At 42.6% G+C, this 14,551-nt stretch overlaps 1 protein-coding gene and 1 long non-coding RNA gene across 3 annotated transcripts in view; one reads left to right on the top strand and one right to left on the bottom strand.

Moving 5' to 3' along the window:
• Positions 1 to 7,418, bottom strand: part of RBM33 (RNA binding motif protein 33) — a 141,873-nt gene extending 134,455 nt beyond the window's left edge. For both annotated transcript variants that reach the window (XM_011973081.1, XM_011973082.1), the window contains exon 1: positions 7,007 to 7,418. In XM_011973081.1, coding sequence (XP_011828471.1) covers positions 7,007 to 7,049 — 43 coding nt within the window. In that variant the 5' untranslated portion in view covers positions 7,050 to 7,418. The remainder of the gene's footprint in view (positions 1 to 7,006) is intronic.
• Positions 7,419 to 8,530: 1,112 nt separating this feature from the next.
• On the top strand, positions 8,531 to 10,338 carry LOC105534372. The gene is made up of 2 exons (XR_001005261.1): positions 8,531 to 8,598; positions 9,254 to 10,338. It is a non-coding gene; the product is annotated as an uncharacterized LOC105534372 (long non-coding RNA).
• The last annotated feature ends 4,213 nt before the right edge of the window (positions 10,339 to 14,551 follow it).

The following is a 14,551-nucleotide window of genomic DNA, read 5'->3' as shown; positions in this document are numbered from 1 at the left end:
AAAAAAAAAAAAAAAAAATCAATCATAACAGAAGTCTTGCTTGATACAAGATAGAACCCCTTCTATTACGGGTTATAAAGGCTTGCTCTATCAACCTGGGTAGCCAGGAAGAGACACATGAGCTGAGCTCAGCCTCCTGGATGTTCCCATTATGACTTAAAATCTACAGGAACTGACACTCATTTCTTTTCCCAGGAACCTAGACCCTCTTTTTTTTTTTTTTTTTTTTTTGGTAAGACAGAGTTTCCCTCTGTTGCTCAGGCTGGAGTGCAGTAGCGCAATCTTGGCTCACTACAATCTCCACCTCCCAGCCTAGCCATACAGCCTTCTAAATGGCTGAGTTTAAGTTTAAGGGATGAAATGTCAAACAAAGGGGAGAAAATGTTGTTAAAAACTTCTAAAATGAAAAAAGGTCACATAAAAATGATTCGGAATCAGAATGTCCTCAGACTTCTCAAGAACAGATCTGGATGCCAGAAAACACAGCAATACCGCCAAAAATCTTACAGAAAGGAACTCAAACCTAAAATTCTGAACCCAACCAAACCACCAATCAAGTTGTGAAAATTAAAAATTCCTTCAAACTGAGGAGTCTCAGTCTCAAAAAATTTACCTTCAACACACACACTTAAGAAGCTGTGGGTCGGGCGCAGTGGCTCATGCCTGTAATCCTAGCACTTTGGGAGACCGAGGCAGGCAGATCACCTGAGGTCAGGAGTTCCAGATCAGCCTGGTCAACATGGTGAAACCCCGTCTCTACTAAAAATACAAAAATTAGCTGGGTGTGGTATCATGTGCCTGTAATCCCAGCTACTTGGGAGGCTGAGGCAGAAGAATCGCTTGAACCGAACAGGCGGAGGTTGCAGTGAGCCGAGATCACACCACTACTACACTCCAGCCTGCCTGGGAGATAGAGCAAGACTCCGTCTCAAAACAAAACAACAACAACAACAACAAAAAAAGAAGCTATGGCACTGCTTAACTCTGTATCAATGTGGAAATCTGAAGATAAAGAATAATTTTTCTAGGAAAACTTAAATGATCGCAATTTACTTTTCATCTTATAAAACTAAATAAATCAATAATAATACAGAAAATTGAAAAGATAACTTTTTTAAAGGGAACCAGACCCAAATGGCTCTGGAGAAAAGAGTTCTTCCACAGTCAACAAGAGATTTTTACACTGTCCCAAAAAATTTCACAACTCATTCTAAAAATCAACATACCATAAATAAAAGGACAGCACAAATGTACACAGAAATACCAAGGAAGAAGACAATAAGTCAGTCTCCCTTATGATCACAAATAAATCCTAAAATGAAATCCAACAGTATATTAAAAAGAACAAAATGTGCAGATCAAGATTTTGAACCCCAGAATGCATGCTTAGTTCAGCACTGGAAATCTATCAATACATTACATTAAGAGATTAAAGAACAGGGAAAGAACTCATAATCACAACAGACGCAGAGAAAGCATTTCGCAGCTCAGAGGCAGCAGTGGGGATGGCAGTCAGTGTTCCCGGCGCAGTGATGCTGAAGGGGTCAATAAGAACCTGCCCTCAAAAAATTGTGATTGTGCATTGTGACCTGTCTGGTGGTTCTCTGAGGAATCAGCTCAGAGATCACCCCCTCAGAACTCTCTCAGGGCTACAGCAGCAACCAGGCAGTGCTTGTCAAAAGCATTTAAAGACATCCACTAACCAGGGTCACCTGGGGCAAGGGACGATGGACAAGGTAAGCAACACACAAACTGAAAAGCCTGGGAAAGAAGAGGCTGAGGAGGAAAATATATGAAGGAATAACAGTGTTGAGGGCTCCCATGTATACTGGGAAATCTGGAAGACAAGACCATGCACACGCTGAAGGCTGGGCACATGCTCAGAAAACAACTTGGAAGAACCCTAGATTTAACCTCTGGCTGATCTTTGCGCTCCACATATGCAGAAGGTGAGGCTAAGGGGGGGGTGGTAAGTGGCCTGCATGAGCAAGGAAGTAACCTCAGCTACCTGTGAGCACAGGAGTTTTTGTTTGTTTTGTGGTTTGGGTTTTGTTTTATTTGTAGCTCCAGTCACTTGAGGACATCTCCATCAGATCACTGGCTAGGCAATGACAACACAACGGAGACATCAGGGACCACAAGAGACAAGAAATAGAGTCTCTTTTCATTTGGCAAGTCATAAAAAACCAGACAACTGAAGCCCACAACAAGAAACAGCAAACCCAGAAAAGCAGGGACATTGTGACTTCCCAAATTTCCACATCACAGTATTTAAAACGTCCAATTTTCAGTCCCAAAACTGAGGGACTGAAAAAATCAAGTTAACATGATTTAATCAGTTACACAGGTAAATCAAGTGGAATTGACTAACATACATTAGGATACAATTATAGATAATTTTTCAGAATCATACAGAAAACATGTCATTCTTTAATTCATTCACCAAGTATTTGTTTAACACATGCTATGTGCCAGGAACATTTGGAATGCATGGTAAAACAGATGGCATTTTTTGTCCTCATGAGGCTTACAGGCTACTGTGGGAGGCAGATTTAAAAAACAAGTAAATAAGTAAAGAAAATTACAAATCAAGATAAACGTTCTGAAGAAAACAAGGGTGCTACAGGTGAAGAAACAGGAAAATATTGAAATTATCCAGTCTAAGGAGCAGAGGAACAAAAATAAACAGAGCCTTAAAAAACAGGGGGACATCATTAAAAGTACCAATCTATGCATTATGGGAGTCCCAAAAGGAGAAAACAGAGTACCAGGAAAAAGAATTGGAGAAAAAAATAAAAAGCTTCCAAATTTGGTGAAAGACATGAACCTACATATTCAAAAAGTTCACCACTCCAAGCAGAATAAATTTGGAGACCCACACCGAGACACATTATGATCACACTATCAAAAGTCAAAGACAAAGAGGATCTTGAATACACCAAGAGAGAAGCGGCATGTCATGTACAAAGGATCCTCCACAAGATTAACAATTTCTCATCAGAAACTATGGAAGCCAGAAGGTGATAGGATGAAATATTTAATATGCTGAAAGATAACAATTGTCAACCAAGAATTATTTATCTGACAAACTGCCATTCAAAAAATTATATCCCCAGGTATGACCTAAGGGACTTTGTCATTAGTACACCTGCCCTACAAGAAATGCTAAAAGTACTCATGGCTGAAATGAGAGAGGCTATTTTTTCCCCACTCCTCAAACTCTCTTGATTGAAGCTAAGAAATTAAGCATGAAAGATTTTCTTGAAGGAAAAAAAAAAAGAATTAAATGGCTATACACACATAATTATCGTTATGAAAATTCTCATTTATCAGCACTATTAGTGATTAAAATGCTCCAAAAATGTCCTACCAGGTAAATTTTACCTGTTGAAGTACTAAAACTTGTTTCACTTTCACAATTTCGAACAAAAGCCTTCTGCACCATGCTTCATACTTTTCCTGCCTTACTACACACTGACACAGTGGAAGGAACACTGAACTAGAAGTCAAAAGACCTAAATTCCAGCCTACTTCCCTTTCTTAACAGTTAGGTGCTGAACGTTTCTGGGCTAGTTTACTCTCAAATGTAAATTAAGATAACCGGTTTAGTATCTAAAGTCTTAACTCATCCCAGCAGTGTATCTTGCTATAAAATTTTATCAGCCTGGGGTTTGAAATACACAAAAGTGGTACTAGATGATGGGTATGTGGGTTCATTATTCTACTACTGGGTGTGTTTGAAATTTTCCATTAAAACTCTTTCTTTCTAAGAATCGACTAGAAAACAAAAAATTTACAAGCACCCATTTTTTCACCTCACCTATAAAATTAGATTCACTAAGGCCCAAGAATGCTGTTGTAAATCTTAAGCGAGATAATGCACTTACCAGGTTGGAGGCTTTTTACAATTTGTGTACTGATTTTTTATTTTACATTTTACAAGGAAGCACTGGAACTAAGAAGATCTTGAAACTCATTAAACTATTTGTTCCTTCCCCCAAAATGTTTTTGCCTTTATGTTTTTGTTTTCAGTCTCCAATAAATAACAGTTGTCATTCTCTCTGTTATTAGTAAGGATAGCAATTCCATTCCTCTATCCTTACTACTTGACTGCAATACCAAATGACTCCTTTGAAATGTTTCATGGCAGGGCATGGTGGGTCATGTAATAGTCGCACTCTGAGAGGCTGAGGCGGGCAGATCACTTGAGCCCGAGTTTAAGACCTGCCTGGGCAACACGGCCAAACCCTGTCTCTACAAAAAATACAAAAATTAGCCAGGCATGGTGGTGCACACCTGCAGTTCCAGCTACTCAGCAGGCTGAAGTGGGAGAATCAACTGAGCCCAGGAGGCCAAGGCTGCAATTAGCCATGATCATACGACTGCACTCGTCTGGGCAACAAAGCAAGACCCTGTCTCAAAAAAAAAAAAGTAAAAAATAAGCAAACACTCCTATAGACAATTTGTGGTACCCATTTTGGCTATCCAGATTATGGATAGCCAAAAAAGCCTGTTTATCTGGATTACATTCAGTGATATTACTATTTTACTATCCAGATTATGGATAGCCAAAATCCATTTTATTCAATAAATATTAACCACTTACTATACAGGAGACCAGTGATTTTCAAACTGACAAGCTTGAACATTTTGTGGGTTGTGAAATTAATCTAGGTCACAATCAGCATTTTACTGTAATGAAATAGAAAACATTAGAGTGCATGGCATAGTATGGACCAGCATTGTTCATGAATTTTTTTTTTAACTTTTATGTATGTACTAAATCACAATGTCAATCACATTTCTGTGGCTGCCATTTTAAAAAGTTTGAAAGCCACTGAGCTAGACAATATGCTAAACTGAGCTGCCAAATAAGCTATCTGTAGCTATCAATAAGGTATTACCAATGTAAATATTTCTCTAAGCTAACATGATTTTAATCAGTTACACAGGTAAGTCACATGGAAATGACTAACATAACTTAAGATATAATTATATTATTTCCTATTTGTAAAGAAAACATTTCATTCTTTAATTCATTCATCAAATGTTTGTTGAACACATGCTATGTGCCAGGAACACGTGGAATGCTGGTAAAACAGGCAGCATTTTTGTCCTCATAAGGTTTACAGGCTACTGTGGGAGGCAGATTTAAAAAACAAGTAAAAATGAAGAAAATTACAAACTGAGATAAACATTCTGAAGAAAACAAGGGTGCTACAGAATGAAGAGAAGAGAGGCACAAGAGCAACAGACAGACATTCCTCAGAAAGAATGAATTCTCAAGGAAAGCCTCCCTTAAGAGCATGAGACCCACTGGATCAGGAGTCAGCCCTGGCAAGAGCGGGGACAGGAACAGTTCAAGATGAACTTCCAGGATAAGGGAAACAATCACACAACATGCTGATGGGGTAAGCAGGGACTAAGTCATACAGAACTCACAAACCTCGGCAAGGAGTTTGGTTTGAATCGAAGAGCAAAGGAAATTCTGGCACTTGTGACAAAATGGAAGGAAAAACTCCAAAGCATCGTGAATAAAGCCTACTTACTCTTCTAAAACAGCAATTCTCAAAACTTCTGACCTCAAAATTATTGAAGACCCAAAAAAGCCTGTTTATCTGGATTACACTCAGTGATACTACTAATTTAGAAATTAAAAATGAGAAACGTAAAGGAATACACAAGCACATATTCCATTAGCCATCAGCATAACGTCCTCACATATTATTCAGCCTCTAGAAAAAATACAAATAACACCTTAGTCTTTCTAATGAAAAGAGTGTTGACCCAAGAGTTTCCAGATTACACTGGGAATGCTATAAAACAAGTAATTCCGATCCCCAGAAAGATAGGTGAGCTATATATTTTAAAATTTTAATTAGAAAGTCTCAGACATAACACGCAAACATGTATTTAAACTGAAAGAAAAGTGGCATATAACAAATCAAATTGCCAGAAGCAACATTCCTACACTTACTCTTTGTAGTTTTGTTTTTCCATTTTGTCAAGCAAACGTTTTGATAGTTGGGCCAAAATTCCTAAACAGGATGACTGCAACCTAACCATCTGCTAGCATTTACTAAAAAATACTTCTCGAGTATACACTAGACTGGCTTCTCCACGTTGCAATGGTAAGAACTAATCCCAAATGCTTTTGTTATCCATATTTTACCATCTTTTCAAAGTTTTCAAAATAACCATTTAAAACGTCACTTTCAAGTATCTCTCCACATATTTTTAAAACCCCCAGTGATATGTAATTTTACCTGAAAGTAGTTTTACCCACAATTTTTTAAAGATAGGTGTTTCATCAATACTGTTCATGCTTGCAAACAAGAGAAACTATCCAAAGGAACTGACTCAATATCTAAACCTTTTGTGTCATGTTTTCACTTTTGCAAGACGCAAATAAAACACTAACAGGTTTTTATTAGACAACAAATAAGTTAATTTAAAACAGGGCTTTATTAAGACTATTGCTCAAGAAATCTCTCTTTCCAAAATGGCCTACTGTCGCACATTCCTTCACACAGGTGAATCTTTTCACCTGTTATGTTTTCGTAATGGGCTTGAAATCAATCTAAATCTGTCAGGATGGCCCCACAATCTTAACCACCCACCCTACAGCGACCTGACCCGCTCTCCCTAAGTGACACTGTCGCGGTGGGGGAACGGGGGGCGCTCTCCTAGCCATAGGACACAAGGCCGGCTTCGGCACTTAATGCCCGCCAACGCCAGAGATAGGCCTGACACTTTAGGCAGCCTTGCAAAGCAGAGGACACACGAAGTTCACAGGTAAGTACGATCTGCACAGCGGAGAGGAGGAGCGAGCAAGGGATAATGACAATAGGGAGGGAAGGCGGGGGAGAAAACTGAATAGGCCGAACACAAAGACAGTCGGAGCCGGGGAGAGCCTTGTCCTCTCCTAAGCGGGAAGGCCCGCCGGCCAGCACCCCCGCCCACCGCGGCTCGGCCCTGGTCCCCGGAGCCCGGCGGCCTCACGTACCTCCGGCGCCTGCTCCTCCGCTCGCTCCCAGGGCGGCCGCCATGGCACTCGCGGGGCCCGGCCTTCAGCCTCGCCCACCAAGCCAGCTGGTGGGCCAACGTGCCTGGTCCGGGCCCGGGTACTGGTGGCGGAGGACAGGGAAGGGAGGGGGCTGCAGGAGGCAGAGGCGAAGCCGGGCGTTTCGCGGTCCACAGCTGCCCCTTCGCCTCCGCAGGAAGAAAACAACAAACTACCGCAACATGGCCGCGGGCCCGCGCCCGCCGCGGTGCACGCTGGGATGATGGAGGCCGGGAGGCGGGCGGGCGCCGGGGCCTGCCCCCCGCCGAGGCCGTAGCAGCCCCGAGGCCGCCGCCGAGTTTCGGACGGCGCGCGTGCAACGCCAACACCCGGCAGCCACCTCCGCCCGACTCCTGAAACCCAAATGTTTGAAGCAGGGCGGGGACGACTACTGGCCGTAGGTCGATTCCGGGTTCAGTCGTAAGGCGCTTTGCAGCAGTCGGCAAAGCGAAGCTTTACGGCAGTCGGTCTCCCGTTAGGAGTTGGGGAGGGAAGGCCCAGCGTACGGTCCCCGGTCAGGGGGAACTTAACTGTCGTTTCTGTGCCTGGACAGTAGGAGAGTGGGGTCTGAATGAGCTGCAGTAGTGAACGCCGACGGCTTGTGTTGAGGGCAGGAAAGGCTGCGCACAACTCTGGCAGGTGCTTCTGCGAGCTAGGATGAGCGCCGCCCGCCCCGTACTAACGTGCACGCGCACTCGTGTGACTCCCACAAGCCCTCACTTCCTACGACCCGAGAGGTTCCGGACCCGCGACCCGGGACCCCCGTCCCTTTCCCCGCGCCTGGCTGGGCAGCGCGCAGCGCCGGGCCCTGGTGGGCTCTGCCCCTGCGCTTTGCGGCCCTGAGAACAAGACATGAGCCGAACGGACAGCGCCCCGCACTCGTGTCTGAGTTTGCATTTTTGTGCAGTGAGAAAGGTTGAGAAACGAAGTCCTCATACGTGACGTAAAGGAAGGAGTGCTGGGTGGTCAGACAGCTGTGGACGAAAGGGCTCAGGGGTTTGGGGGTGTGGGGCCCCGGAAGGCGCGTCTGAGTGGTCGCAGTCGGGGAAGGGGGTTAACTGGGCGTAGTGGCACATGTCTGTAATCCCAGCTACTCGGGAGGCTGAGGCACGAGAATCACTTGAACTCAGGAGGTGGAGGTTGCAGTGAGCCAAGATCACACCACTACACACCAGCCTAGGTGACAAGAGTGAAACTCCATTTCTACATGAAGTACACACCAGCTGCAAACATTGATTCCGTATCGATGAATGAGGGGCTGAGGTGAGGCGTGCTGACCCAGCAATGAGACTGGACAGGTAGGCAGGGGCCAGGATTCCGGACTTTGGGACGTTTTTCTGACTCTGTGGGGTCTGTTGAAAGATTTTAGGAACAATTTACATGATAAGATTTGTATTTTAGAAAGGTGACTAATATAACAATGTAGAGGACCCTGCAGTGTGGAGAGGCATGAAACTGAAGGTCCAATGCCGTGAGTTAACCAAGATGTCCATACAGAAGATGCATTGGCGGGTGGGTGAAGAGATGGTAAAACGGTACGTGTAATAAAATGCTGGCCAGGCGCGGTGGTCACGCCTGTAATCCCAGCACTTTGGGAGGCTGAGGCGGGCGGATCACGAGGTCAGGAGATCTAGATCATCCTGGCCAACATGGTGAAACTCTGTCTTTACTAAAAATACAAAAATTAACTGGGCGTGGTGGCGCCCGCCTGTAGTCCCAGCTACTCAGGAGGCTGAGGCACAAGAATCACTTGAAACTGGGAAGCGGAGGTTGCAGTGACCCGAAATCACACCACTGCACTCCAGCCTGGCGACAGAGCGAGACTCTGTCTCAAAAAATAAAATAAAAATGCCAATGGTAGAATCATCGTAGCTAAAAGAATATTTACAGTAAAATTATTCAATTTTTGTATGTTTGAAATTGTAATTTTTTATCAAAAAATAAACATTCCTGGATTAATAGCTAACGTAAATAATACCTAAAATAAAAATCAGGAACGTTTTTAAAAATAATTATTCAACTATGAGAAGTCACTCCCCAAAAAAAATGTTTTGCAAGCAACACATTGAAAAAATGGTCTCTATTAGCACATTAATACATCCATACTTAAATGGCTTGAACTCTTTATCACCTTTCATTATTTTTTGAACTGTGGAGGATGGCATGCCTAACTCAGAAAATATTTTTCAGGATAATTCATGGTGATCTTGAGAAGAATTCCACAAAAAAAAAAAAAAAACAGATTAACAGATGAAACAATCTCATAAGCCACTTAACACTGAATTTCTCTAGAACAAGAATCTATAAAATTTTTTGATCAAACACCCACTGGAAAAATTTTTGAACATGGACACCCAGTATTTGAAGTTCTTGGTAAATTACTGTGAGCAAAGATTTAGCCAACCCCTTTTCCTTATCTGTGAACGAATTTCAGTTTGTGTTAACTTTAACTCGCCATGGAAACCTTATGAAGGCAGAATGTTCATTGTGGTATAAAACAACATTGGTTGTAGGCCAGGCGCGGTGGCTCATGCCTGTAATCCCAGCACTTTGGGAGGCCGAGACAGGAGGATCACTTGAGGTCAGGAGTTCAAGATCAGCCTGGCCCACATGGCAAAACCCCATCTCTACTAAAAATACAAAAATTAGCTGGGCGTAGTGGCACATGTCTGTAATCCCAGCTACTCGGGAGGCTGAGGCACGAGAATCACTTGAACTCAGGAGGTGGAGGTTGCAGTGAGCCAAGATCACACCACTACATACCAACCTAGGTGACAAGAGTGAAACTCCATTTCTAAATAAATAAAAAAAACATTGCTCGTGGTGAAAATGACCTCTGACTTATATTGTACACTGCCTCTGGCTTGAAAGTACTGAATAATCTTAAAACACCTGGTGGGAAGCCATACCTTTAGCCTCTGTTACTGTCTTAATTGAGTGTGGGAATCTAAAAGATAAACTCAGGGAACAAATACGAGAGGTACTGGTTCCCGCCGGTCAAGGACTTCCAAAGCAAGCCCACACCCATATTGGTTTGCACTTGATTTGCATTTGGGGAGCCAAAGACTATAGCTCTTCCATGCCTGTACGGAGGGCGGTGAAGTATGTTTCTTCTCAATTCTCCAAAGTGGAGCTGCTGCCAGGTGTAGCGTTATGAGTGTCAGGGGCTAAACCTAAGAAGACTACCTAGTGAGCACTGCAGTTTCATACATATCCTACTGGAAATCTTAAAAGCAAGCTTGGCTTTTTTTGTAAATAACGTGAATATAGAAGTCTTTCTCATCTCTCAGTAATGATGAACTGGAAATTCTGTTCCCCTCCTCCTACAAAACAGATTCTGTGGAAAACATTTTTTGTTGTATTGCTAGGTTTTAGGAATAATGTTTCCAAAGGATCAAGAAGGAAGCAAAACGCTGGGCACAGTGGCTCACACCTGTAATCCCAGCGCATTGGGAGGCAATGCACTTGAGCCAAGGATTTCAAGACCAGCCTGGGCAACATGGCAAAACCCCATCTCTGCAAAAAATAAAAATAAAAATAAAACTAACCAAGCATGGTGGTGCATACATTTAGTTGTAACTACTCTGGAGGCTGAGGCAGAGCAATCATCTGAGTCCAGGAGTTCGAGGTTATAATGAGCTGTAATAGCACCACTGCATTCCAGTCTGGGTGACTGAACAGAACCCCATCTCTTAAAACAGCAAAAAACAAAAAAACAGCCAAAGCCTGAGCAGTAAGTAGTGAGCACACAGGAAGTTCAGGGTTTCGCTGGGGAAGTCATCCCCATTCACACTGCTAATAGGAAACAAATTCTTGGACAGCTTTTGAGGAGGGAATCTGAACCCGAGGCTCTCAAGTTAGGCCAGAGATCCTGGAAGGGCTTTCTCAAATTGTCCACCTACATTCTTCACGGTTTCAGATCAAGCAACTACGGACTTAAAATCAAAGATCACAAAATGCGTGAGGGAAGAAACCACTTTAAGTGAAAAATACAAAGTAGATTGAACTCCTAGGGACTTTAGTTATTTAAATTACCTTAAAGGACAATATTTGAAAGGTTTAAGGAAATAAGAGATGAAGGAAATCAAGAAGAGACTGTCTAGAGTAGCCACAGAGTGCTTCCTTTTCTTCTATCTGAACAATGACCTAAAGCCATTAGGCAGCACTAGTGGTATAGCAGGGCTGGGAGAGATGGGTAGGGATGTGCTGGCCAGGCTGGAGGATCAGAGCCCAAGCGTCTCTTCCTGCCCACGCCTTGTGAGAGGGCTGCCCAGCAAGGCATGTGAGAGCACCACTGGGTGCAAAGTATGTCCTGTGGATTGGCAAAGTGAGGAGGGCATCCACCCATGGGGGCAGTTCAAAATGGGGAGTCACACATGAGTAGGTTACTAGGACATAATCCTGAGGTATGGGCACAATGTGGGATTCAGGGCCCTACTGGGATGAGGTGGGAGTTGCCAAAGATGAGTAGACTAGAATAGCAGAGTTCTAGTTGTAAGAGTTTTCACACAGGTGAGAGGCAGAACACAGGGAATCAGAACTCCAGTATATAAGGGGACCTGCACGAAAGAAGGTGACAACAGAAATGGCATATTGGTTATGAACAGGGAAATTGATCAGATATATAAATATATTAAGGGTGATGGAGATAAATTTCTCACTGTCCAAATAGGGAGTTACTTACATGAAGAAAAAGCTAAAATTAACCCTATGGTGTGTTATTAGAATAAAGAATCAGAGTGATTGCACTGATGGTTTTTGATAATTGTATTTCATTGTAGGAGTAAGTGTATATGCGTATTTGTGTATAACTCTGTGTGTGTGCGCATGCATGTGTGTCCTAACTGTCCACCAAGAGTGCCCTGGAGACAGCAGCCCATCTTGAGCACACCCACCACCTAGATCTTGGTTTCTAAATACCACTTTTCAAAAGGAACCAGTATTACTTGGAAAAACAACTGAATTCAGGGCTAGGGCATGGAATGCACAAGATCAGCCTGGAACATCTTGTTCCCTCCAAAAATCAAGGGAGTGCTTGAATAGTGATAGAGATATGTCAAAAGGACACAGAAGTGAGACTTAATGGACCAAAGCAGAGATGAGATGAGCATCAAATTAAATAATGAGAGTAATAGACTAGAAACAGGAAAGCTTGTGTCTATACAAATACTGATAAAGAATAAATTGAGCTTTATATGGAAACAGTATATCAAAATAGTTAAGGTGTTCCTTCCTAGAAAATATATATTAATTATATAGTAGAAAAGAATAATTTTCAGTGGAAAAGCCTCTAAAACCACCCTAACTGATCAAAGTAAACATTTTCAGTAATGGGATAAATAAAAGTTGCCACCTGATATAATACAGTATGAAGAGTACAGCATCACTTCTGTCAAAGATACCTAACCAAATCTAATTCTGAAGGAAAAAGCACAAACTCAAATTGAGACATTCCAGAAAATAATTGGCTTGTAATCTTCAAAGATCTAATTATGAAAGTCAAGGAAAGACTAAGAAAACATTTCAGACTGAAGTAGAAAAAGGCATGACAAATGCAATAAATGATCTTTTCACTCTATTATTGGGACAATTTGCAAAACTTGATAGGGTCTGAAGGTCAGATGGCAGTAACACACAAAGTTAATTCCCTGATTTCAGTGATTATAAGTGGCTTATAGGAAGAAAGCCTTTGTAGTAAATACTACATACAGTACTTGTGGCTTATGGGGCATCAGGTCAGCAACTTAGTCACAAATGATTCACAAAAAGAGTTTAATTTTACTCTTAAACTTTCTATGGGTTTGTATTGCTTCAAAAAAAAAAAGAGGAAAAAATCAAATCAAACACTGTTCAAAATACAGTTGTTAAAAAACTCAAAGGGAAAATTACACAGATGAGACACAGTTGAGAGAATTTGGGAATTAAGGGGGGTAGATAAAAAAATTTCGCAGAATATAACGCAAAGAAAAAAGGAGATGAAGGATGTGAATGAGAGGTTTAGCAATTGAGAGACTGGAATGAGGATGCCAAACACATGTGATATAGCTTGAATGTTTGTATTCCTCCACCCCAAATTCACATGTTGAAACCTAATCCCCAAATGTGACAGTATTTGGAGGTGAGGCCTTTGGAGGCGAATAGATGAATGAGATGAGTGCCCTCATAGAGACCCCCAAGAGCTGCCTTGCCCCTCCCACCACGTGAGGTTAGAGTGAAAAGATGGCCACCTATGAGGAATGGGCCTTCCCCAGACACTGAGTCTGCTGTCCCCTTGATCTTGGACTTCCCCACCTCCAGAACTGTGAGAAAGAAATTCTGTTTATAAGCAACACAGACTGTGTTATTTCATTACAGCAGCCTGAAGGACTAAAACCCTATGTAAAAATGAGGTTCCAGAAGGAGAGAATACAAAGAATAGAGGAGAGGCAATATTTGAAAAGATGATTTCACATGATTTTTAAGAATTAGTGAAAGACATAAATCCAGAGATTCAGGAAGCATAACAAGCATGGAGTAAAAAAATAAGTAAAAAGAAATCCACACCTAGACATGCGGTGAAACTAAAAAATTTAGTAACCAAAAAAAGAGAAGATATAAAAAGCAGCCAAAGAGCAACTTCCACCTCTGGCCATGATGGAGTACTGAGACAGGCTTCTCACTTCACAAACAACTCGAAAACTGGACAGACTTGGAAACGCTCTTTTCAGACATTGGAAGACAGGCGGTCGAGGACCACGATCCCTGAGAGAATAGCAACAAACGAGGTAGGCCTTATGATAGCCCAGCTTTCTGGATTGTGAGGCAGGAAGGGGAAACTCTAGTAGAACACTGTGGTCTTAATGATTTGGGGCCACGGGGATGAAAATTTGTAGGTGCTGGTGTGGGACATTTGTGGGTTGCAATACGAGTTCTGGAAATCTGCATGGAGTCACCTTGAATATGTTGCTGTAGGGTGACACTCCATGAGGATAGAAAAAGTACGTCAGGAACAACCAGAAAGCTAGAGTAAAGGTTACTCCAGGATCTCCTAACAGAGCTTTAGAACAATCCTGGAAGGGAGTACAGCAGGGAATTTAATGACCTGCCAGAACGAAGTCCAATGTTTTTAAGAGAAGACAACCAAATTCGGTACTCAATAAAGTAAAATTCACAAAGTCCAGCATCCAATCAAAAATCACTACTGGGCCGGGCATGGTGGCTCAAGCCTGTAATCCCAGCACTTTGGGAGGCCGAGACGGGCGGATCACGAGGTCAGGAGATCAAGACCATCCTGGCTAACACGGTGAAACCCCGTCTCTACTAAAAAAATACAAAAAACTAGCCGGGCGAGGTGGCGGGCGCCTGTAGTCCCAGCTACTCGGGAGGCTGAGGCAGGAGAATGGCGTGAACCCGGGAGGCGGAGCTTGCAGTGAGCTGAGATCCGGCCACTGCACTCCAGCCTAGGTGACAGAGTGAGACTCCGCCTCAAAAAAAAAAAAAAAAAAAAAA

Source organism: Mandrillus leucophaeus, unplaced genomic scaffold, assembly GCF_000951045.1.
Source record: "Mandrillus leucophaeus isolate KB7577 unplaced genomic scaffold, Mleu.le_1.0 Scaffold134, whole genome shotgun sequence".
In the NCBI taxonomy this organism is placed as follows: domain Eukaryota; kingdom Metazoa; phylum Chordata; class Mammalia; order Primates; family Cercopithecidae; genus Mandrillus; species Mandrillus leucophaeus.
This window is presented reverse-complemented; position numbering and strand designations above follow the sequence as displayed.